General features: G+C 37.7%; 1 protein-coding gene across 4 annotated transcripts in view; it reads left to right on the plus strand.

Moving 5' to 3' along the window:
- The window catches only part of GDAP2 (ganglioside induced differentiation associated protein 2), a 70,634-nt gene that overhangs the window by 27,252 nt on the left and 17,436 nt on the right, over positions 1 to 25,946 (plus strand). For all 4 annotated transcript variants that reach the window (XM_089917064.1, XM_022583949.2, XM_022583950.2 and 1 more), the window contains 7 exons: positions 753 to 906; positions 1,317 to 1,405; positions 7,032 to 7,108; positions 13,427 to 13,586; positions 15,565 to 15,721; positions 23,495 to 23,571; positions 24,331 to 24,407. In XM_089917064.1, coding sequence (XP_089773190.1) covers positions 753 to 906; positions 1,317 to 1,405; positions 7,032 to 7,108; positions 13,427 to 13,586; positions 15,565 to 15,721; positions 23,495 to 23,571; positions 24,331 to 24,407 — 791 coding nt within the window. The remainder of the gene's footprint in view (positions 1 to 752; positions 907 to 1,316; positions 1,406 to 7,031; positions 7,109 to 13,426; positions 13,587 to 15,564; positions 15,722 to 23,494; positions 23,572 to 24,330; positions 24,408 to 25,946) is intronic.

Below are 25,946 nucleotides of genomic sequence, written 5' to 3' on the forward strand. Positions count from 1 at the left end.
TCTCCCAAGAATAAACCTTCCTGTTGCTGTGGTGGTAAAGGAATCATTGCCTTGCTGTGCTGGCTGAGAGAGGGGTTGTTGCAGATTTGAATGTTTTTATGCAAACTTTTAACTCAGCCTCCTCTTTTTAGTCCCACTTCACATCATAGCCTTCAGAAGTTCTTAGGACCTCCAATTTCTGAGCCTTTTTAGTGTTCTGTAGTAATAACAACAATAATAGCTAATGCATGAATGCACTTTGCATATATTAACTCGTTTAATCCTGTGAAGTAAGTACTACTAGTATCCCCCTTATATAGGAAATTGAGGCATGGAGAGGCCAAGCGCTTGTCCAAAGGGTCACAGCAGGAACATGGTAGATTCAGGATTTAAATCAAAGCAGTCTGTCTTCAATCCAACACTGCCTTTCAGAACAGACCAGCTTGCTTCATGTTGGTCACCCCATTTCTGCAAGCAGTTATGTTTCTCTGCTTTGCTAAATCAGTTGCTTCTAGTCCACTGACTTTATCCTTCCAAAATTTTAATGATGCTCTTCTGCTTCATGTTCTCTCCCATCCTCTTTGTCTCTCTTTTTATACCTGTTGTATTGCTTTTTTGGGATCAGAGACAAATGTTTGTATTCAATCCATATTTTTAACTGGAATTTCTCAAAGTTCGTAATACTTTCTCTGTTTCATGCATTGTTCTGTTAGTTTGCTGGGTTTTTTTTTTCCTAACAGCTCCATGACTTATATATTCTCCCTTGTTCCCAGGTTGCCGGACAGGTGAAGCAAAATTGACAAAAGGATTTAATCTAGCTGCCCGGTTCATCATTCACACAGTGGGACCTAAGTACAAGAGCCGCTATCGCACAGCCGCTGAGAGTTCCCTATACAGCTGCTACAGAAACGTACTTCAGCTGGCAAAGTATGGCTAGCTCAGTTCCTAGACATAGCATGCCATACATTGGTAAAGGCCCTGGTTTTAAAATGAAACCTAGCTATGAAAGTCAAATTTTGAGGGACTTAAATAATTTAGGAGGAACCTGAAGATAGAATTAATCATCTTCTCAAACGTGGCAGAGTAAGAGGAATACATTTGGGTGACTTGAGAATTTAACCAATTCCCATTTTACTTAGTTCCCATTTTACTCGGAATATATTTCCCCCAAATGGTGCAGTTAAATTATATATTAATATAACTTTTACATAGTGCAGTTGGGTTAAATATTACAGTAGATTCATTGAAGGGACAGGGAAGGAGAAGTTAAGCTGCATTTTTTATTATTTATTATGAATGCTTAGAGTATAGTTTTTGTGTTTTCTGTTTGATTGCAGAGAGCAGTCCATGTCTTCTGTTGGATTCTGTGTCATCAATTCTGCAAAACGAGGTTACCCTTTAGAGGATGCAACACACATAGCACTTCGTAAGTAAGGTTGGGGGTACTGTACATAAATTAAATTTAAAAAAAGTTTTTTATCACTAGTTAAATAGTTGCAGCCAAAGAAGATTTGTTGATTAACTGATTGTGGCACTCTGGCGGGAAGTTTGTGTTGACAAGTTGCAGAGCTCTCAGTTTACTTTCTAGGTTTGACATTTTTATCCATTTGAATAAAGGCTTAGAAAATTTGCCTGTTAAGTTTGAAAATTATACCGCTGAGAAGTATGGCCAATGCATTGGGTATTTGAATCATAATTCAGAATAATCTTAGCAGGCAGCAACAATGAAGTCAAAACAGATTTTGTAATATCAGATTGATACAGCACTATCAGTTTAAGCGGTAGCTTTCACGTGTGCTATTTGAATATAAAACCCTGCATTTAGAGTTTAAAAAGACTGGGCTCAATCATTATGAGCCAGAATGTTGTATATGTAAGATAAAAATATGACGCTTAGCTCAAGGGAGTCCCTGATCTCACTGTATTGTATACAGCTTCAGACCACGCCTAGAATTTTGCATCTAGTTCTGGCTGTCATATCTCATGAGACTGACAAACTGCAGGGCAAACAGTTTGAAACATTAGTGGTGTTTCCCCTAAAGAAGAACACACTTTTAGCATATATGGTGCCCAAATATATGGAGTCGTCTCATGTGGACTTATTCCATACTGTATTTTTAGAGCAATAGTTCTTAACTATTATGACTTCTTTGGAATTCATCATAAACTACACTGAGCATCTGAGGAAACAAAGCTGTGGACCCTTTTCCCGGAGGAATGCACTTATAGAGGGAATTTACATGCTATTTCAGGAAGTTCACAGATCCTTGTAAAGATTGTAAATAAGATCTCCAACTGTAGAAGAGAGGTCTAAGACAAGTGACAAGGAAGAAGATTTGTTCCCCTTTGAGATAGGACTATCTGAAATAGAAAGGTTTTTTTTTTAAATTTATTTATTTTATTATTTATTTTTGGCTGCATTGGGTCTTCGTTGCTGTGCACAAACTTTCTGTAGTTGTGGCAAGCAAGGGCCACTCCTCGTTGTGGTGCATGGGCTTCTCATTGTGGTGGCTTCTCTTGCTGCGGAGCATGGGTTTCAGGTGCGCGGGCTTCAGTAGTTGTGGCACGCAGGCTCAGTAGTTGTGACTCACAGGCTCTAGAGCGCAGGCTCAGCAGTTGTGGCACATGGGCTTAGTTGCTCCGCGGCATGTGGGATCTTCCTGGACCAGGGCTCGAACCCGTGTCCCCTGCATTGACAGGTGGATTCTTAACCACTGCGCCACCAGGGATGTCCTAGAGATGTTTTCATCTCTGTATTTCTAATGCTTTCTTATGTCAGGAATGCTTTACATATGGTCCTTGCTGAAGAAATAAGTATTTTAAAAAGGGATAAAAGAAATTCCATTTCACTTCTTCAACAACCTTGTGTTTTAGGTAGTGTAGTGTTTTAGGTATTTGTTTTACAAATAAAGAGGCTCAGAAATTTATCATTTTCTTAGGGTTATGCAGACTTGGAACATATATCCAGGCCTTCTGACTCCCAAGTCTAGTAACCTATGTGTTGTACTAGATAATTCATTATGCTTGAGTTAGGACTGCTTTGGTGGGAAACTACTGTTACAGCTAGCCTGCATGTATTCTGAATGTTGCCTTACCAAAGCAAAGTTCCTACCTTTATATAATTCTCCTTGGCAAGGCTTTTGGCAGGTCTTAACTTTCTCTGGTTTCGTTTAGCCTGTGTCCCATATTCCTATCTCATAGCTTGAGATAGGCCTTTTATGTCTCCATTTTTTATTAAAGTAATTATATGGATTAGAGTTTAAAGAGACACCATCATTTTGTAGCAAAGGCTCTGAAAAGGTAGTCAAGAAGACTGGTTTTTGGTCCCAGTTCTACCAGTCTAACTCTGGCTCTGTGGCCCTCAGATAAGTCACTTGATACAGTACCACAGAGGAGTCAGCTTTGAGCAGTAATTGTAGTAACAGCAGATAAAGATCAAAAGTAGGTATAAGGCCATAGTTCCTATGAGTCAGGAGTCTGGCTTGGCTGACTCTTCTGCTCGGGGTCTCCCATGGCAACAACTTAGGTGTGGGCCAGACAGTTCATCTCTGGAGCTTGGCGGGTACTTCTGAGTTCATGTGGTTATTGGCAGAATTCAGTTTCTTGCAGTTGTGGGACTGGAGGTCCCTGCTTTCTTGCTGCCTGTCAGCCGAGGGCCACTCGCAGCGCTTAGAGGCCACCTGAACTTCCCTGCTACGTGACCCTTTCCCAACAGGGCAGCCCACTTCCTCCAGGCCAGCAGGAGAACCTCTTCTTCCATCAGCCAGCCAGTGCCTCACACCATGTAACTCAACCACAGGAGTGACATTCTTCACTTCTGCTGGGTCCTTCCACATTCAAGGGCAGGAGATTCAACCAGGTTGTGACTCTTTGGATGTCATCTTAGAATTCTGCCTGTCACAGGGTAGAAAGCTAGCCCACTCTTCCTACCTTGAAATTGTCAACCAGAAACCCAGCATGTGCTTTTGTAAATGGTCCCTCAATTAAATTCTCCTCAAATTACAAAGAAAAAAACTAGGTATAAGGGACTTTGATGAAGCAATTTCTAGAAATTTAATTAGCACAAAGGAAATGTAAAGCTTTAAGATAAGCAGGTTAACTTGTATGTTATAAGACCTGCTTGACTTATTACACCTTAAATCTAATAGCAGAACTATAACATCTCATTAAAAAATACACACACACACACACAAACAGTTGTGCCCTTTGCTCACATACTTTCTAAGCATCTGGGAAAAAAATGGCTTTCAGGCTTTTGTAGCATATATGGGCCAAGAACAAATCTGAGGCTGTAACTCTTAAGTCCTTAGTTCCAAAAGCTTTCTTACTTATTAAACTATTACTGAAATTTATTTCATTTGAAATCTAAGTAATATCTTCATGATAGATACACTAAGTTATTTATCTTTTTTCCCTTAGTTCATGTGCAGTTCAGTTCTTCTCCAGAAGAAACTTAAAGAAACATCTACATTTTGATAAATTTATCATGTTATTTATTCATTCAACAGAACTCTGAGTGACTACTATATGCTAGACCCTATGCTGTATAGAAGAGGATACAGTGGTGAGAAAAAAGGCAATGGTGTTGTTCTTATTGTGTTTCCAGTTTGGAAATTTTAATGTCACACATGTCATTCTCACCAGTTACAGAGTTTTTACTACAAGTTAGGCACATGGCATCCTAGTTGGTTGCAAAGAATAGTGCACAGTACAAAAACCTTATAGCCATGATATCACTTTTTTTTTTCCTCCTTTTTGCAGAATTACTTTTCTGAGTGAACTGTGCTGCTGAGGGAATTCAACTTGGTTACTAGTTGGCATCGTACATTGTCTTCCAAAGGAAATGCCCCAGTTATACGCTGGGAAACTATTTTGTGTAAACATTAAAACTTGGTGTCAAAGTAAATGGGATGGAAGAAAATCGTTTTTTTTTTTTTAATTTCACTTTTTAAAAATTATTAAAGCAGAATAGAGGGAGAAGTGAAAAAATTTGTCACCTGACAGAAAGAGAATTAGGAAGATTTGTTCAGTCCTTCAACAAATGGGTCTCCTCTATTTAGGCTCTCAAGACACAGTAGTGAACAAGGCAAGCAATAGGTTGATAATCAGAGTCATAAAATGTTCATTCAGTTACTACTTTTGAATGATTGCTTGCCATATTCCTAAGGTGTACTAGGCCCTAGTAATATATATATTTTATTTTAAAGATTTTTTTTTTTAATGTGGACCATTTTTAAAGTCCTCATCGAATTTGTTACAGTATTGCTTCTGTTTTATGTTTTGGTTTTTTGGCCCTGAGGCATGTGGGATCCTAGCTCCCCGACCAGAGATCAAACCTGCACTGCGTTGGAAGGCAACATTCTAACCACTGGACCACCAGGGCAGTCCCAAGGCCCTAGTAGTATTAATGTTAAGTTTACTTGGCCTTCAGAAAGCTCACTGTCTAGATATAAAATGCTATGCAAAGTTCACAAATAGAGGGCTGTTTAAAAGATTATAGGAGGAGCACACAGAAGGATGGAGTTCTATACAAAGGAGATGGCTTTTGACTGGGCCATGAAAAATGAGTAGGAGTTCACTAAGAGAGGGTCATGGTGGATGAAAGGTATTCTAGTCAAAGGCAACCACGCAGGCAGAGGTAGGGTAGCATCAAAGTAAGTGGCATATTCGAAGTACAGCAAAGAAGCCAATGGCTAAAGCATAAGATAGGTGGGAAGAATAGCTGGAAATAGGACTAAAGGGCAGGGGTGGAGGGGTGGTTAATTGTCAGGGTGTGGAGAGCCATGCCATGGGGACTTTGGATCTTAACCTATAAGCAGTGCACAGCCATCGGAAGTAGTTAGTAAGGAGGGTAACATAAGATAACTCAGGCAACAGTGAATATGTAGGCTTGGAAAGAGAAACAAGAGAACAGTTGAAAACTTATTGCCAACGTCTTTGTTAGCCTTGAGAGCCTGAGAGCAGCTGGAAGAGAAAAGGAATGGCTGTTAAAAATATTAGCAATAGAATTTAAAGCACATGATAACACATTGAAAATGCAGGATGAAGGAAGAAGTGTCAGAAGAATTCAGGATTCTAGCTTAGGTGAGTGGTTGGTTGTTGCTGTGTAACTGAAATAAGGAGTACAGGTAAAGAAGCAGGTGTTGGGGAGAGATGGAAGTCAGGTTTGGACCTGTTGGGATCAGGTTTGGACACGCTGAGTTTGAGGTCTCAGTTATCTGGGCAGATATGCCCAGCAGGCTGTAGGAAATTTCAGGTCTTTTGTTCAGAAAACAGAGTATAAAGATTTGGGAGCCATCAGCATGTGGAGTATTATCTAATAATCAAATTAGTGAGCTCAAGAAAATATATATACCAAGAAAATTAAAAATATGGAGGACAGAACCTGGAGAGGACAATATTTTTAAAAGGTGGGGTGTGGGCATCTAGAGAGAGATTGCAGGTAAGTTAGGGACTGAGAAAAGGCCACTAGGTCTCATTATTAAGAAGTTTATAGAGAAAGAATAAGGATAAGATAGAAATTAAGAAAAAATAATTCCGTTTTGGTTCAATAGGATATTGACAGGGATAAAGAGCTGAGGAGGATTTCTCATACTATAGCTCATTAATGGAAAGGCACTTGTGCTAGACCATTCTGGTCAGAGAGAGAGGCCCCAGAGAATAAAAAGAATATACTGGATAAGGGAGAATTGTCTGGAGTCAGCATCTTCTATCGCCAGGCACTATTTACTGGCAATAAAGCAGTAAGTAAAATAAAGCTCTTGCTGTTGTGGAGCTTTCGTCTAATGGATGGGGCAGGGAGGGTGGGGAGGATATACAATAAACAGGAAACTCCACGAAATGTCCAGAATAGTTGCTCTGTAGGAAAGCAAATCAGGGAAGAGTTTTTAAATAGGGTGACCTGGGGAGGCTTTACTGATAAGGTGTCACTGAGCACAGACCTGAATGACACGAGGAGTGATCCCTTACAGAAATAAAACTTTGAAGGGTTTGATTTTTCTTCACAATTAATTTCTTATTTATTGAATTAATCTTTCTATTCTTTTCCTTAGGCACCGTAAGGAGATTCCTCGAAATTCACGGAGAGACTATTGAAAAAGTAGTATTTGCCGTCTCTGAACTTGAAGAGGTATTTTGCTAATTATCTTGCATTGTTTAAACCTTATTTTCACTTGTAAGTGTTTGCCTCTGTCTCTTCATTATCTGTTAACTGAATTGCCAGCAGGGAAATCCTAATTATCTGTGCACATGTTCGGTAGTGGGGCTTACCATCATTTGTTGAAAAAGACTATACTAGAGACTAAAAGCAAGTCAAGAGGAGCATCTTGTCCATGTTTTTCACTGGTAAACTGTTATCACGCAGTAAACTCTTATAAGGTGGAGTTGTTCTGATTTACTCACTATATTAGCTCTCAAGACAGCTCAAGGCATCGCCTTATGACCTGAGCACTGGGTGCCTGGGCAGCATAACTGGAAAACCACCACTGCGGAAAAGCCCTGTTATCTCTGTGACCTGGAAACAGGTGACAGCCTAGCCTAGTGGCTAGTATTGAGTAAGTTGTGAGGTTTATGGTTTGTTATGTGTGGTTAGGTTTAGTATGTTTCCATTTAATTTAGAGCCATTTTAGGAAATAAGTTCTTTTTTAAATCTTATTAAGCTTTATTTAGCTTTAGTGTGCTCTGTCCCATTCAGCTTGTATTACTTCTGAGTTTTGTGTCCTTGGGCAAGTTTTGTGTCCTCTCTGTGCTTTGATAAAAAATGAATACTAACAGTACTTATATCATAGGAGTTTTGTGATAAATGAATTAGTACATGTGAAATAGCCATTCAAAGTATATGTAGGTACATATATGAGATATAAACCATTTTGAATTTGCTGAAGTAAGACACATTTACCATGTTTGCTATCTCTTCTTGTTTCACCTGGTTTACCTATTCATTCATTCTCTCAGTGACCTATTATTGAATTCTAGGATATATCAGGTTTACTCCACTGGGTTCTGGGAATACACCAGTGGATGAGTCATGGTCGTTGTCCTCAAGGAGCCCACTGTCTGTTGGTGGGGACAGACAAGTCAGATAAGTTATGGTAATTGTGGTAAGGGCATTAATGGAGGTATGGGAAGGACAGGAGCACACAGCTCCAGCCTGGCATGCGGTTAGGAAATGCTTTCCATAGATAGTGATATGTAAGTTGAAATCATTGTAAAAGGTAACTAAAATTTTCCAAAGGAAGGGCAAATAACAGTAGTCATACAAGCATAAGCACAGGCATATAAGTAAGAAATAGCAGAAAGGGTGTAGTGTATTGCATAAAATGTGAGGCTAGGAGTCGCAAAAATGAAAGTTAGGCAGGTGCAAGATCACTCAAGGCCTGGTATCTCATACTTTATCAGTCATACAATGGGAGAACATAGAAGAGCTCCAAGCAGACGAATGATGTGGTCTCACTTCTGTATTAGCTATGTGGAGGATGATTTTGAAGGAGAAAGACAAGTGACAAGAAGAGATAATAAGCGGTTGTAATATTCCAAGTGAGAAATGATCAGACCTGAACAAGGGCACTGGAGGTGTTGAAATTTTAAAAAATATTAAACAAATTCAGCTGGAGTTGGAGGTCACGAATATGTAGGGGAAAAGAGAGAGGGAAGTTAAGGATGACTCCTAGATTTCTGGCTTGGATGACTGGATAATGATGCCACCAGTGAGACAGCAGGTAGAAAGGGGGCAAAATTTTAGAGAGGGGAAGGGATTGAAGACACGTTCTGTTTTGAGCGTGTTGAATCCTAGGGGGTCAGTGTGTTCAACTGATGATCAGCAGGCCATTGTGCTTGTCAGTCTAAAGCTGAGGAGTGAAGTCTGGGCTAGAGATTTGACCATGTCATAGAATAGGATACCAAGTAAGGTACCAAGATAAGATACCCTGTTCTCAGGGAGTTTGTAGACTAATAGTTAGATAGCCAGATAAACAAAGACCACCCTGAAGTGTGGCAAGTGCTGTGCTGGGAGTGTACATCACAGTGCTGTGGCAGTCTATCAGGGCACCTAAGCCAGACCCAGGGGAACAGAGAAAAATTCTTCACCTGCAGTATACCTGAAAAAAATAGTCATTAACGTTTATCATCTAGGTCCAATGGACTTTTTTTTAAAAAGTCGTTTTCAGAATACTTTATTGAATAATAAAGGGATAATAAAAAACAATTTGATAAGGTATTTCAGTAAGAATTGAAATGTATCCAACCTTTTTATATCAAGTAAATTTTGTTGCACAAGCATCGTAAAAGATGAAAGAATACTGTCACATCTTTCTAGTAAAGTGTTCTTATCACAAAATCCTGTATGGTCAAGTTCTTCCTATAGTGACTCACTGAATGAGAATGCCATATTTCTACTTTGCCCATAGAAATATGTTGTTGACTCATGGGTTCTTGAATTTGAGAAGATTAATCTAGGATATTGTCATCTGAAGACTCAGTGTCTGAGATTCACTTCATATGATCAATCTTAACCTCATCTTTAATGAAGTGCTGCTGTCTGTGTCTTTACATCCACCTTTGATTCCTTTAATAATTCTGAAACGTCATCTGTGTTCAGTTGTCTTCTCTTTGCTATTTTGGGCTGAAAATGAAAAAGTCTGAATTCTCAGATCTTTCCAATGAAAGTTAAAAACAGATTACAGACTACACATAAGAATAGAGATGCAAAAATTCTTAACAAAATATTAGCCAACTGAATCCAGCAACATATAAAAGGATTATGTAATATAACATCACCAAGTGGAATTTATCCCAGGAATGTTAGCTATGTTTTCGTATATAAAAAAATCCTAAGACGTCCACAAAAAAGCTGTTAGAACTAAGGGAGCTCAGCAGGGTTACAGGACATAAGATCAATATAAAAAATAGTGTTTGTACACACTAGCAAAGAATAATCCAAAAATGAAATTAAGAAAACAGTTGCATTTACAGTAGCATTAAGAAGAATCAAATATTTAAGACTAAACTTAACAGAAGAAGTGTAAGGCTTGTACATTGAAAACTGCAAAATATATTTGAAGAAAAACTTAAAAGACCTTAATAAATAGAAAGATATCCTGTTTATGGATTGGAAGACAATATTGTTAAGATGGCAGTATTCCCCAAATTGTTCTACAGATTCAGCAAAATCCCTATCAAAATCCCAACTGAGTTTTTTGTAGAAATTGACAAGTTGTTTCTGAATTTCACATGGATATGCGAGGGACCCAGGATAGTCAAAACAACCTTGGAAAAAAAAAACAAAGTTGAAGGATTCACACTTAACTTATTTTGAAACTTACTCCAAGCACAGTAAGTAAGACTATGTTGTACTGACATAAGAATAAACATATAGATCAGTGTAATAGAATTTTGACATGGCTGCCAAGACAATTCAATGAAGAAAGAATAAATAGTCTTATAAACAAATGGTATTGGAGCAACTGGTTATCCACATGCAAAAGAATGAAGTTGAACCCCTGCTTCACCCATATAAAGGAAATTAGCTCAAAATGTATCTAGGGACTAAGTATGAGACCTAAAACTATAAAACTGTTAGAAGAAAACATAGGTATAAATCTTCATGACCTTGGCTTAGGCAGTGGTTTCTTAGATATGATGTGATGTCAAAGACACAAGCATCCAAAATAAAAATACGTAAATTGGTCACTCTTATAATTCAACAGTAAAAAGACAAATCACCCAATTTTAAAATGGACAAAAGTTGGTATTTACCCAAAGGAGTTGAAAATTTATGTCCTCACAAAAAACTACAAAGGATGTTTATAGCAACTTTATTAATATTTGCCAAAACTTGGAAGCACCAATATGTTGGTAGGTGAATGGGTAAATAAACTGTAATACATCCAGACAATGGAATATTATTCAACACTAAGAAGAAGTGAACTATCAAGCTATAAAAAGATATGGAGGGACCTTAAGTGCATATTACTAAGTGAAAGAAGCCTATCTGGGACTTCCCTGGTGGCGCAGTGGTTAAGAATCCACCTGCCAATGCAGGGGACACGGATTCGAGCCCTGGTCTGGGAAGATCCCACATGCCGCGGAGCAACTAAGCCCGTGTGCCACAACTACTGAAGCCCGCGCGCCTAGAGCCCACATGCCACAATTACTGAAGCCCGTGTGCCAAGAAGCCCGTGCTCCACAACAAGAGAAACCACTGCAATGAGAAGCCCACACACTGCAACAAAGAGTAGTCCCCGCTCGCCACAACTAGAGAAAGCCCGCGTGTAGCAACAAAGACCCAATGCAGCCAAAAATAAATAAATAAATAAATTTATTTAAAAAAAAAAAAAGATGCCTATCTGAAAAGGCTGCATACTGTATGATTCCAACCATCTGATGTTCCAGAAAAGGCAAAACTACCAAGACAGTAAAAAGGTTAGTGGTTGCAAGAGGATGGGGGAGGGATGAATAGAGCACAGAGGATTTTTAGGGCAGTGAAAATACTCTTTATGGTACTATAATGATGGATACAAGTCATTATACATTTGTGCAAACCTGTAGAATGTACAACACCAAGAGTGAACCCTCATATAAAGTATGGGTGATTAGATGTGTCAGTGTAGGTTCATCAGTTATAACAAATGTACCACTCTGGTGGGGGTTGGTGATAATGAGGGAGACTGTATGTGTGAGGGCTGAAGGGATATGGGAAATCTCTCTACCTTCTTCCCAATTTTGTTGTGAGCCTTAAACTGCTATGAAAAAAATAAAATCTTAAAAAATGGGCAAAAGTTTTGAATAGACAAGCACATGGGAAGATGTTCTATAACATTAACCAATAAGGGAATATAAGTCAAAATCACAGTGAGGTACCACTTCACACTCACTAGTGTGACTTTAATTACAAAGACAGACAATAACAAGAGTTAGGATGTGGAGAAATTGGAACCCTCATACATAGCTAGTGAGAATGTAAGATTGTGCAGCTGCTTTGGAAAACAGCCTGGCAGTTCCTAAAAAAGTTAAAAAGAAATTCCGGTCTTAGGTATATGCAGAATAGAATTGAAAACATATGTCCACACAAAAACTTGTGCACAAATATTCATATCAGCGTTATTCATAACAGCCAAAATGTGGAAACAACCTAAATGTCTGACTTACTGATAGATGGATAAACAAAATATGGTATATACATACAATGGAATATTAACCTATAAAAAGAATGAAGTACTGATATATCCTGTAGCATGGGTGAACCTTAGAAACATTATGCTAGGTGAAGAAAGCCAGACACAAAAACCATATACTGTATTCCATTTTAATGAAATGTCTGGAATAGGTAAATCTATACAGACAGAAAATGTTAGTGGTTGTCAGGGGCTTGGGGAGGGAGGGGTGGAGAATGACCTAGCTAATGAGCTTAGATTTTCTGTCTGAGATGATGAAATGTTCTGGAATTAGATAGTGGTGATGATTACACAACTTCGTGAATGTACTAAAAACCAGTGAATCGTATACTTTAAAACGTGAATTTTATGGTACATGAATTATATCTGTTTTTTAAAAAGGCTGCAAAGATGTGTCTAGTCTTTTTCTTTTAATTGAGTACAGTTGACTTACAATCCAGTCTTCTTATGTACCTCATATAATATACTTATTTACATGAAAGATGATGAAGTATTGCAGGTGACATAATAGGAAAACTGACAGATAATGATTTCTCTGCCCTTCTAGGCAATTCCATCGTTCTTTTGGTTTCTTATTATTCTATTGTAGTCTTTTCTGGTATAGTTGGGGATAATTGATGAATAATGGTAAAATAATTCTAGGATGATGAAAAAGCAAAATGCTTCAAGATACAGGAAAAATAAGAGCACTAAGTATCTATAATGTATCATGGATTTAGGAATGAGTCCAATGGACCAACCCATATGGAAATTATAAGATAGAATGAGTTTTATTCTATTTTTTTAAGTGAGATATATCTTTATTCTTTGAGAAATCTCTAAGAAAGAATGGAAGTCATGAAATAGCAATCCTTCACAAAGAGTTAGAACTGTTAAAAAAAAAAAATCTCAAAAACTAAACCTGGGTGCAATGGACCCTGATGGCACACTGAGGATTAAGGAAGTGGTGTCTGAGCTGAATCTTGAAAGACAAATATCACTAGTGAGGTGAAGGAGGGGCTGGGGACAGGGGTCACAGAACTTTTCATTCCAGGTTCAGTGACCTGGAACTGCCAGGATGGGAATCATGCTCAACTTGCGTGACTAACAAAACCCTGATCCTTAACACGAGAACTGATTGAGGGTCCCAGGCAGCACGCAGTCTGAGCTTAGAAGTGGTGTGGCCTTTCTCCGGGATGAAGGCTGTCTTCACGGTGTAGGGAACAACACTAAGCACTGCTGGTGCCTGCTCCATTACTTCGTTAGTTTTCACACAATGTTTGGCTTTTCTCACACAGGCTACTTACCAAAAGCTGCTACCTCTGTACTTCCCAAGGTCATTAAAGGAGGAGAGTTGCTCATTGCCATACCTACCTGCAGATATTGGAAATGCAGAAGGGGAGCCTGTGGTACCAGAACGGCAGATAAGAATAAGTGAAAAACCTGGCGCCCCGGAGGGTGAGTTCTCCTTTTCTTACTTTCCCTCTTAAGGAAGCAAAGGCTCTGCTAAACATCAGCCACCGAAGAAGTAGGAAGTTCAGCCTGACCCTTGGGAGGCTATTGTGTGACACTAAGATCAACACCACCTTAGGTGTTTTTAGAGTCTTATTCTTGTTAAGGTTTACTCTTTAAATGTAAAAAATATATATATATGTATTATATTATATAATGTCAAGTCTGTGTTAGGCAGTAGAGATTCAGAGGTGGATATGACAACATTTTTACCCTCACGAAGTTTATAGTTTCATGAAGGACACTGTTGAGGAAGCAATCAAGTATATTATCATCTAAAATTTTCAACAGCTTCAACTGTGTCCTCTGAAGGCCATACCTAACATTAAATACTGAAACAAGAATGCTGTTTTGTTTTGTTTCTTTAGGTTACATACCCCTGTAGATTGAAGTGATAGTAGAGCAGGGTAGGATGGGAGCTCCTCTGAAGCTGTTCTGTATGACAGCTTGTACTGATCTTCTTGGATACGTGTTATTGGAGACATGCCTCACAAGCTTCATTGCTGGAACTTGCAGCAGTTTAAGAATTACTGTGAGATTCCTGCTGTGAACACTTTTAAATGAGCATCAAGTTAAAATCTATAGAAGGCTACTCATCTCTTTTTTATCACCAGTATTTTTATCAGAAAATGTCTGTGAACAAAGCTTTCCTGGAGGGGTACTCATGTACTTTTAGGGAGCCACCAATAGAGTACAGCCTTGAAATGTGCCCAGCATCATTTGGAAATCCTCATAATTGTGACTACCACAATAGAATATAATTTTTCTTAAATGCGTAAAATGTGTTTTATATGACAAGGAGTAATAAAAAGCAAAATCAGCTGAGGTAGCAGTACTGGGCAGTCATTAGCCAAAAGGTTCCCTTCTGTCCCCCATCCTCAAAGACTGCTTGATTTGCATCCATATCTCAGAAAATATTGTTACCTCATAGGCTCTAGTGTTCATAAATATTTTCAGTTAGAATATAGAATCTGTTAAAATAGATGTAAAATCAGCCTTGCCTGAGGGATTGAGAGAAGATTCATTTATGGGTATTTTTTTAAATAAAGGCACACTCAGCCCTTGCCTGTCACAGTTTGAGGAGCAGTAGTATAGATGTGGGGAGGTCCCAGCTGAACGGCCTCAGGTGGTGGCATTGCCTTGGGAAGCTCCCCTGCCATGGTCCAAGGATTTTGTTTGTTTGCTTTTCTTTCTTTAAAAAAGAATTTTTTTTAAACAGATCTAGTGAGGCAGTGGGGAACACATTAAGAGATGATCCATTCCCAAGGGACTGGCTGCTAGCCAAACGTAAAATGATCATATGGATAAATCAGAAAGGTAACATTAATTTGTAGTGAGAACTGTAACTCTTATGTACCAGAATGATTATGTAGGCATGACCAGTGTAGAAAATCAGACCGCTAGTCAAAACATATCTTAGTGAATGCGGATCACACCCTGAAATCCTGGTCCATCCGTCTTCCTTCAGGGGTTACCTGACAAAAGGACTGAAGATTATGTGCCAGCCATTCAAGTGCTCCCTTCTTAAACAATTCTGGATAAATGACCCCAAACATTTTTTCTTTCTATTTCTCTTTGGTTAGGTGTTGTGCTGCAGTTCATCTTTAAACCCACATACAGTATAATTGCTTCTATCTTTTTGTTTATTATTACGTTCTACTCTTTTCTTCCTAAGGTTACATCTAGGTCCCCTTGATTTGATTTCATGTGTTCCTAAAACTTCCATCCCACATGGACAGGTGGTTTCTTTCATTATTTCAGTTCTTCAAATGCCTGAATCTGATTTCAGTTTCATTCTCAAAAAATAACCTTAACCCTGGTTTTTTGAGTTTCTGTGCACTCATCCCTATAGCAGCATTCACAGCCTGTTTGTAGCATTTACTGTCAAGTTTTGCCATCTCTATTGATAGTATTTGTGTTGCAGACAACCAAGAAGAGGAGGATGAAGGCTTGGGAGTTGATCTCTCTTTCATTGGCTCTCATGCTTTTGCTCGAATGGAAGGAGATATTGATAAGCAAAGAAGACTGATCCTTCAGGGACAGTTATCAGAGGCAGCCCTGCAGAAGCAGCATCAAAGAAAGTAAGGCAAACCCCTTTGGACTGACAGACACATAAGGACATGAGAAACAAGAAAGGGCCTACCGCTGCTAAATGATCTACACGTAACGTGGTCTCATTTATTCTTCATGACAATCCACTAAGAAAGATATGTCCCCACTTTGTAGATGCAGAAATTCAAAGTTAATTTATCAGTGGACACCATTAGTATGTGATGAAGTCAGTGTTCAGATGCATCTCTGATTTCAGAGCTCCTACTCTTTCTACTGCGATTGTAGTGTCTTTGGGTGAGATTATATTCTAAAAGCAGAAAATAGGGGAAGGGAAAAACCAAGTCACAAGGTTTTTACTTAACATTACTATATTTATAATTAAAGCATAATCTATGGTTGTATTAACGTTAAAAGAGGTTTATTTCCCCCTGATTTATCCCAGGGACCTTATAAAGCCATTCCATTTCTTTCAGGTGTTTTCTAAAGCAATTCTGAGTAACTCTTTTTTGAAACATAAAGAAAAGCAGCTTTTGTACTTCTGGGTAAGCTTGTCCAAGGATTAACAAACAGTCCTTGGAAAGCTAGTTGCTTTTCAAAAAATGTTAAAGGAAAGGAAAAATCATACACCATAATTGATTAATATTCACTATCTTATAGGGTTGGTTGAGGGGATAACATCTCATAGCGTTGTTGTGAGTGTTAAATAAGATAATGTAATGAGCTTAGCACAGTACTTGGTACTTAGCAAGCTCTTAAAAATTGGTCACTGCTGTTCTCTTTAATACTGAGCAAATTATGGTCTATTTTACCTTTGAGCTTTGGTACTTGCCATCCCTTTTGCCTGGAATACTCTCATTCTTCAATTCCTGCTCATTCTCCAGGTTTAAGCTCAGAAGTGATTGCCTCTAGAAACTTATCTCCCTGGAGATAAGTTGGAATAGACAGAATAGAAGTCTGGAATCAATGCCTCCTCCGCATGCTTTTTTTTTTCTTTTTGTTTTTTTACATCCTGTACTTAACCAAAGGATAGCCTAGCACTTATCACACTGTACTGTAATGATGTGTGGTTGTTGTTAGTCTCCATGTATAAAGTGGGAGTCAGACTAGACGATCTCCGGAGTCCCTTATAGAATTAGAATTTTGTTTTTCCTGAGTTCCTGGTCTTCACTTTATTCTCCCTTTTTTAAAAAAAATTTATTTATTTATTAACTTTTGGCTGCGTTGGGTCTTTGTTGCTGCACACGGGCGTTTCTCTAGTTGCAGCAAGCGGGGGCTACTCTTCGTTGCAATGCACAGGCTTCTCATTGCGGTGGTTTCTCTTGCTGCGGAGCACAGGCTCTAGGCATGTGGGCTTCAGTAGTTGTGTCACACGGGCTCAGTAGTTGTGGCTCGCGGGCTCTAGAACGCAGGCTCAGTAGTTGTGGTGCACGGGCTTAGTTGCTCTGTGGCACGTGGGAATCTTCCCAGACCAGGGCTCGAACCCATGTCCCCTGCATTGGCAGGTGGGTTTTTAACCACTGCACCACCAGGGAAGGCCAGTTCTCCTTTTATTTTCATGAACAAAAGCTAATTAGTCACTAGGGGGCACCAATGAACAGCTTTTCTAAAGGCAAGCACAGTCGAATGACAGTTTCAGTGGTTTCTGAACTTGGCCATGTGTACGAATCATCTGGCAAACATTTTTCTTTAAATACAGTGACTGGGCTTTCCCTCACATGACTGGGATTTGGCCTCTATATATATTTAAAAACTTTTTCACATCATGATTCATGTACAACTAGATTTGGGTACCTTTTTTTTGGACTAGGGCAGTGGTTCTCAAACTGTTTGGTCTCAGGTCCCCTTTGCATGCTTAAAAATTATTGAGGACCCCAAAGAGCTTTTGTTTTTACCTGGCTTATACCCACTAATATTTATCGTATGATAAATTATTTGTTAATTCATTTAAAAATAACCCATTATGTTTTTATGAAAAATAACTATTTTTTAGGTCAGTGAGAAATGCAGTGTTTTACGTTTTTGCAGATATTTTAATGTTTGACTTAATAGAAGACAGCTGGATTCTCGTATCAGCATTCAAACTGTTGCAATACTTTGTTTTGGGTGAAGTATATGAAGAAATTTTGACCTCATTCAGATACGTAGTTGGAAAAAGGTGTATTTTAATAGCCTTTTCAAATAGTTGGGGATATTCTTTGATATTACACCATAACTCAATATAATGGTAGTTTCATAATGTTGTAATATGGAATCTCAAACCATATTTATGAATTTTTGTATTGTTATATTAAAATGTGTTGTTTTATCCTGCACTTTGAGTAGATTTTATAATAGGAATTTAGAGCACGAATTTACAGCATGATGTGTTGGTCTTTTGGAAAATATTGACTCATGTAATTATTCAGTTGTTCCAAATATTGACACATTACATTACACAATATCAAAAACTTATATTTGATAATATCACCACTGATCTCATCAGAAAAGTCCTTAAGTATTAGAAACTGTTAGCTTCTGGTGGTGGATACAAATTTTCTAACATTATATCTGTATTTTAAAGCTCAAATTTTATCACTGGTAACAAATACTGTTGGTTGTTTTTCTTGAAATGGCAGGGTCACTTTATTCATTTTTGACAAAACATCTGCCAAATACTCATGTTAAATAACCACAGTTTGTCTGCCAGTGATTAGTTGAAGAAAAACGGTGTTCCATGAAAAAAAGCAACTGGTTCAGCTTGCAAGTCAAACAACTAGATCTTTTCTTCAGGACAGCCTCATGCTTTGGTCTGCAGAAATGCTTTGTGTGTTCTTCCCATTTTGTGACACATTAATATTAAAAAGATGTATTTCCGTGGGTTAATGAATAAAATTAATAATTTTTTCTTCCTCATCAAAGACATTCTTAAATGAAACTGGCTTTTTTTTTCCTGTGAGTATTTTGGCAATTAAGAACACAACGACTACTAGTACAATCTGGTGCTTCCACCTGAATTCATGCTAAAGCAGCAGTAGTTTTATCCAACAGTTGCTTTTGCACCATCAGTGCAGATGTCAACACAGTGAAAAACAAATGATGTTTTGGTGTTATTATGAAAATAGTTTTGACTTTGCAAAACCCCTTGAAAAAGTATTGGGACTATGCACCACACTTTGAGAACCACTGGTCTGTGGTCTCTCAGCAGTACATTATAGTTGAAAGGAGTTTTGGTAATTATCTGATACAGCTTTCTGAAATGTAGTATAAAGTGTATAAGCATTAGAATTACCAGGGGTGCTTGCTAAAAATTCATAGGCCCCACACCAAACTTCCTGAATCAGAACCTTTGTGGGAAGGCCTCAGGAATCATTCTTCTAAGGTTTCTTAGATGATTTCTTAGATGATTTTGTACCTGATCTGGTCTGATCCCTCTAATTTACAGAAGGGTGAATTGATCACCAAGAGTGACTTGACCAGAGTTACAGCTAGTTGAGGATGAGCCTTCAAGGTGGCTACTGCAGCTCATCTCCCTTCTCTACTACCATCTCCAGGCACCTACACAGACCAGCTTCAGAGAAGCTGGGAAAGGACCAGACAGACATATTTTGTTTTCATATACAGAGAACTGCTTTGTTACCACCTTTCTCAAATCAGTTACCCTATTCTCTCCTCTCTCTTTTCCCTCTCTCTGTCTCTCTCTGTCTCTTTGTCTCTCTCTCTCTCTCTCACACACACACACACACACACACACACACTCACACACACCCCTTTTTAATTTTTGCATGAGTGATACAGATAAAGTGGCATTTGTTTTTGTCTGGACTGGATACTTGCCTGTCTATTGCTCTCTTTAATGAGATTTGTTTCACTTAATGATGACTAGTGCAAACCAGTTTAGAATGAATCTGTATTTACTGAGTCCATGCTTTCTGGAAAGGGGTCATCAGCAAAGGGGTAGGTTCTAGGAAGGAATATGAATACAGCATGTAAAGCATTGTCCTTCTTTTTGGTAGAAGGCCATGATCTTGAGATTCAAGTTAGTCACATAGTTGACAGTTTCCAGTCAGTTCAGGAAACGTTGGATATTTACTCTGTACAAGATAATATTCTAGAACTGAAATATACAGATAAAGAAAGTAGTCTCTCTAGTCTAGAAATTCATGAGTGAGCCACACTACCCTCACATGTCATGGTGTGTCCTGTGCGGTGCTGAGGTTGCTGTGCACATCCAATTAACACATAGCTACAGGCTTGGGGAAGAGCACAACCTATGGTTCCCAGAGCTTGAACCAGGAAACAAAGGCGTGGTACCCCTGCCACTCACTTCCCTTGAGTGATAAGTTACATCTGAATCAAAAGATTTTCAGATTCCCTATTCATGTGCCCCATGTGTGTGATAATTAAAGATGAGGTCTTGTCAGCAGCTCAGAAGTGTGACCCAGGAAACCTAGACCCTTTCGGGGAGCCCATGAGGGCAAAACTCTTTTTATAATCTTACTAAGACTTATTTGCTCTTTTCATTCTCGTTCTTGTAGTGTTCAATAGAGTCTTCCAGAGAGTACTTAATGTGTGATATTGCAGTAGGTTAAATGCAGAAGCAGATGTAAGAATCTAGCATAAATTAAAGAGATTTGCAAGAATGTAAGAGTGTAACTCTTCTCCCTAAACATAGCTTATTTAAAAATAAGTTATCTGTGTTCACATAATAGGTTTTTATTATTTTTGAATTAATAAATATTTTTTATAAATCTCTCTTTTTATTTCTAAAATGGTAAATATTGGTAGGTGTAACTGACATAAATATGAAAGGGTCCTGAGACTCAAAAGCTTGAGAATTGATGACTAATCGTTTAGGAATTTTCTATATAACTGAGCTGTAGGTCATCTGTTTACATACTCTGCCATGGCTACATGTTTAAGACTGTAGTTTAAAATTTTTATTTCTCTTACTCTTTCTAAATCAGGATTTTATTTACACATGTTGAGTTTGGTTTCTGTTATGTTTGTTGATCAAGTTGAACAAATGATAAATTTTTTTAAATCTCTTAGGAAGTAAGTACATCTTTAGTTAGAATTATCTTTTTGAAAGCCTTCAATTCTTCCTTCAGTAACAAAACCAACGGTCACATGGATCGGCTATAGGGTTAGATCATTCCTTTCATAGCATTGCCTTGTCTCTGTGTAATAATTTGCTTGAACATCTAAAATAATTAGACATGTTGTCTAGGTCTTGATTAATATTTCCAGGTCTTCCATCCAGTTGTGACACAGTTTGGGCATATCACTCTTAAAATTATTTCACAAGAACTTTCTTCTTTTTCATTAGTGTTCCTTGGTTGGCTTAAGATCCAGTTGCCTATAACTCATGTCATTTCTCACAGTAAAAACTTTATTTCATTCATTATTAAATATTTATTGAGCCCTTACTAACGTGCCAAGCTAGAAACATAATAAAGTGTCATGCAAGGCACATACAGCCCCAGGCCTCATTGAGCCTAGGGTCTTGCAAAGGAGAGAAATGTTAAACTAATTATTGTATGAAAAATGTATTTAGATTACAGGGTGCAATAAGAGTGTATAGCAAGGATTTTAACTAAGTCCAGTGTGGGATAGTTGCATCAAGTCAGGAAAAGCTTCTGTTAATTAATTCTATTTTGTACATCTGAGTCCCAGTTTAAAAATTTTTTTTTCTTCACAGTTCATTGAATACATAGTTACTGAGTGTCGGGAACTACCCTAGAAATTTGCTAGAAATATAGAGACAACTAAGACATAGTCCCTATCTTGAGGTCCAACAGAGTAGAAGCAAATATTGCAGTGAGTGGGTAAAGCCTTGTGCTGATCTTTGTGACATAAAGAAGGGAGAAGTTAGTTCTATAACAGGCCTGGACCTTGCCTCCACTTCCGCTCACTCCACCCCCAACCCCCACTCCTACCCCTGCCAGTCCCCACCTTAGCGTACATACTTGATTGATACAGTATTTAGGTGTCTGCTGTATTGCTTATCTCACTGGGTCTTATTACAATGTTAGTTGTCTTTGTAATATGTCTATCTCATATATTCAACCTCAAACTCTGAAGCCAAGGGCCTTTTATTATTCTTCTCAGGCCTCCAAAATACCTTGAATAATACTCATGTTTATTATTTTATTCAACAAAGATTTGAGTCCTTGCTATGATGCAGGCATTGCATTTATACAATAAATCTTTGAAAATGAGCTAATGAATACACAGAGAGTATAGAAAATAACAGATATTTACTGAATTCCTGTTACATGTTCTGTGCCATGACCTGTGGTGCTCATAAGGCATTTAAGACATATTATTCTGTTTAGTCTTGATGTGTGGAGATGGCTTAATCATAAAACAATTAGAAAGCAGGACAATAGGGGAGTTAGTGTAAATAACCTCAGAAATAGCTCTGTATGAAAATATGGAATAGTACATATGAATAGGGAGAACTACAATAAACACAGATCCTTTCTTGACTTGCAAATTATATCTTAAACTAAAATTAAAAGTTATTGTCTTTGAGTTCAGTTTGCACAGGTGGGCACGTTTCTAAATTTAAAAACATAGACTATAGAACTATGCAATACTAAGTATTGTTTTCACAAACAATAACAATTTCTGTGAAACTAGCAGGCATATCACTTGTTGATTACAAGCATATCACTTGTTGATTACAATCCGTATGTAATAGACTTCCTATTAAATATCCTTAGTGTGTGATTGTACTTCATAGCTGAAAGGTGTCCTACAGAAACACCGTTTTGCAAATGAGGAAACTGAGGTCCATAGAGGTGAAACTACTTTACCGAGACTGCATAGAAAGTGATAGCGTGAGGACCCAAGTATCCTCTCTTCCGGTTTAGTTTTGTTTGTTTGTTTTTATGTTGTGGGATGTTGCCACATGTGACCTAGATGCTTCAAAGTTGCTTTTCATGCATTTAGGTACCTTGAAAGCTTTTTTCACAATTAAGTAAGTGGCACTTTGAATTTTAAGAAAGCAAGTGTGAAATAGTAGAAAAAGTACTGACCTTTCCAGCAAACTGGAGACTTGAGTGCAACTTCAAATTCAACTCTACCATTAACTGGTAACTCTAAGATTTATTTGACCTTTTTCAGATCGCTTCCACTCTTTGAGATCTTTACGTTTCTTCCAGTTTCAGTATCCTCTTAGCCAAAGCCAAACTGCCATCTTTATGATCTGGTATATAGAGTATCAGCACAGCTACTTTGATTAGCCAGTCATTAAATAAGCCTGGACTTCCCAGAAAAAATTACCTACTTTCTTTGTGGTCCAACATAACATGTACAACACTTACCTGTTTTTCTTCTGAAAAGTAAACTTCTTGAGGGTCTGACCATGTCTGTTCACTAGAGTATTCTCAATACCTCTTGTGTAGTAAGCACTCAATAAATCTTTGTTGAATTAGTGAACATCTGTTGTGGAGAACTGCTATTGCTTTAGGCCTTCTTTGCTTTTTTTTTTTTTTTTTTTTTTTTTTTAGTAGGAGAAGATAATAGTATTTAAAAACAATGTTAGAGTACTTGGTATCTTAGCCAATTATATGAGTAGTCTTCATTTGCTCATAAAGGATTTTAAAAAATCATCTAGTGTGAATACCTTCCTTTCTCAGTAACTCATTTTTTTTTTTAATCAATAACAGAGTAGAGATTCTGCATAGTGTAACAGCCTCTTTAACTCCTTTCTCATTATAATAAAACATTATTCTTTAGGAACACAGACAGATAAAAGCAGGTCTCATTTATAAATTTACAACTGTTTATTATAATAATTATATCCTTTATTTCTCTAGTTATAATCGCTGGTTGTGTCAAGCAAGATCTGAGGATCTATCTGATATTGCTTCTCTAAAAGCCTTATACCAAACAGGTGAGCTTAAGGATATGGTAACTTATTCTTTTACTGATTAAGAATCTTACTTAGCATGCTATTAGAGACTTCACTTTTCTCTGATTTTGTCCATTTTATCTCTGAATAGATTTTTTTTGTACAATGGAAGATAGTTTTTGCTCATCATCAAGATCGGCAAAATAGCATCTCAACCTATAAGATTTTCAGCTAGTAATTCTACATTGGCCAACTTCATTTCTTCTCAGTGTCCTTTTTCCTATCTTTTAATTTTTTTCTACTTTTAAAAGTACCATAATCCTGCTGTACAAAATTCAAACCTTACATAAATAAATAACGGAGACAGTAAAAGTTATCAGATTCCCCCTTTATATTTCTTTTCCAGGCAGTACTTGTTAATTTTCAGATTTGAGTTCCATTTAGTTTTTCCTGGATCACTGATGTTATTAAAAGTTGTAGTATGCTTAAACAAAAAGCTATTTATAAAAAAATCTTTACCCTCAACATTACCTTTGGCTGTCCCTGATTTAAAACCTGTAAGAGGGCTTATCTTAAAAGTAAGGGCAGTCATCAAAACTTCATGAAGCTGGAAAGAAAAAGAAGAGAAAGGCGATGTTTTCCACATACTAAAAGAAGTCTGAAGATGAAATCTGAAAAACTTATGTTCCTCGTTTTCAGTCTTTTACATTTGTGTAGAACATTTTTATAAGGTCAGAGCCCAGGACAGATAATATTCTTGGAATAAAGTTTCTGGGTGCTCATTACATTTCCTGTTTGTAGGTGTTGATAACTGTGGTCGCACAGTAATGGTGGTAGTTGGAAGAAACATTCCTGTAACATTAATAGATATGGACAAGGTAAGCCATTAAAAAGCTTTGTTTTATAAATAATGTTGATTTCAAAAATAAGTAGGACATGAATTTGGAATCAGGGCTTAGAATATGAGACAGAATTGTGTATCTGTGATAGAGTAGCAGCCCTGATTCTGCCAAGTTGGCACATAGCATTTCAGTAAGGGGTTTGGTTTTGCGCTCTGGGAGAAACGGAAATACTGAATTGCCATACTGTGATCTCCAAAAATGCAGCTGCTTTGTTTTGGATATGATGTAACTGGCAAGTTTTTGGTTGGACTCATTCTGTATTATAAGTGTACTAATAATCAAATTCTGCTTTTCTTGAAACAAGAAACATTAACTCTTTTATCTCTCTGAAGAGACGATGTAGTTAGCCCAAGATGTCATAATTTCGTAATCCCTTCTTTTGGAGGTAAAGGACAGAAATAGATGATTCATAGCAGAAGAAATGGTATTACTAGTAAACAAAGTGTTCAACCTGATTAGTAGTAAAAAACAAAAAAAGTGAGATCTCTTTTCTCACCTTCAAAACTAGCCATTACTTTTACTTTTTTTGTTTGTTTTTTTGATAGATAAGAAGTGATTTATTAGAATAGGACACTTGTGAGGCTTACAGGCGGGTGGGCAAGAAGGTGCTGCACCCCGAGACCTTAGTGGGCTACAGTTTTATAATCAAAGGAAAAGTGGTGAGGGGGAGAAGACCACCTTCTTCCTCATTCTGAGTAGACGTCACGCTTCTGTCGTCATTTCCTCCTCCACGTCAGGCGGGGGAGTTTTCTTGTCCCTGCATGTTCCAGCTGGGACTGTCATCAAAATTAGCCATTACTTTTAAATAATAATCATTGTTACCAAAGACGAATTGAAACTGTCAAAGTGGTCACGCCCACTGACCCATTAATTCCATTTCCGAGAATTTGTACTAAGAAAATAATCCTAGGTTTGAAAGTAGCTATAGGCCCAGAAATTGCCCAAATTGGAATACTTGGGCAAGGGACAACTGAATCCATGGGATAAATATGTAGATCTTCCTAGAACAATTGTAATAGACACGGACTGCAAAGGAGGAGAATCACTTTAATAAATAATTCTTAACCATAGTAAAAAAAAAAAAATGTACTCAAAAGTGTAAAAATTAAATACAATTTTAAGATAAAACACAGTTGTGCAAAAGGGAATAATTTTATCTGGCTAAGCCCTTAAACTCCTGGTCACTGGTGTTTGGGTAAAAAAAACTGTGGAAGCCCTGGATCGGGCATGTTACTCACAGGCTCATTTGTGGCCCAAAATTATAACTTAAATTCCTAACAGGTAATTATTATGCATCCACAAATGGAATGTTCTGTGACCCTGAAAAATTATGGTTATAGAGGCAAGTACTATAGAGAAATGTTTATGGTATAATATCAGTAGGAGAAGAAACAACACCTTGTATGTACATTGACCTTTTTGTGGGGGAGGGGGGCATGGTGCGAGTTTATGCATATCAGTATCTCAAAATGGATTTCATAGTTTTAAGGAGAATTTGTTTTCTACATTTTTCTG

This window comes from Delphinapterus leucas, chromosome 1 (assembly GCF_059928025.1).
Source record: "Delphinapterus leucas isolate spDelLeu-1000000601 "Yukka" chromosome 1, BTC_Dleu_Yukka2, whole genome shotgun sequence".
In the NCBI taxonomy this organism is placed as follows: Eukaryota; Metazoa; Chordata; class Mammalia; order Artiodactyla; family Monodontidae; genus Delphinapterus; species Delphinapterus leucas.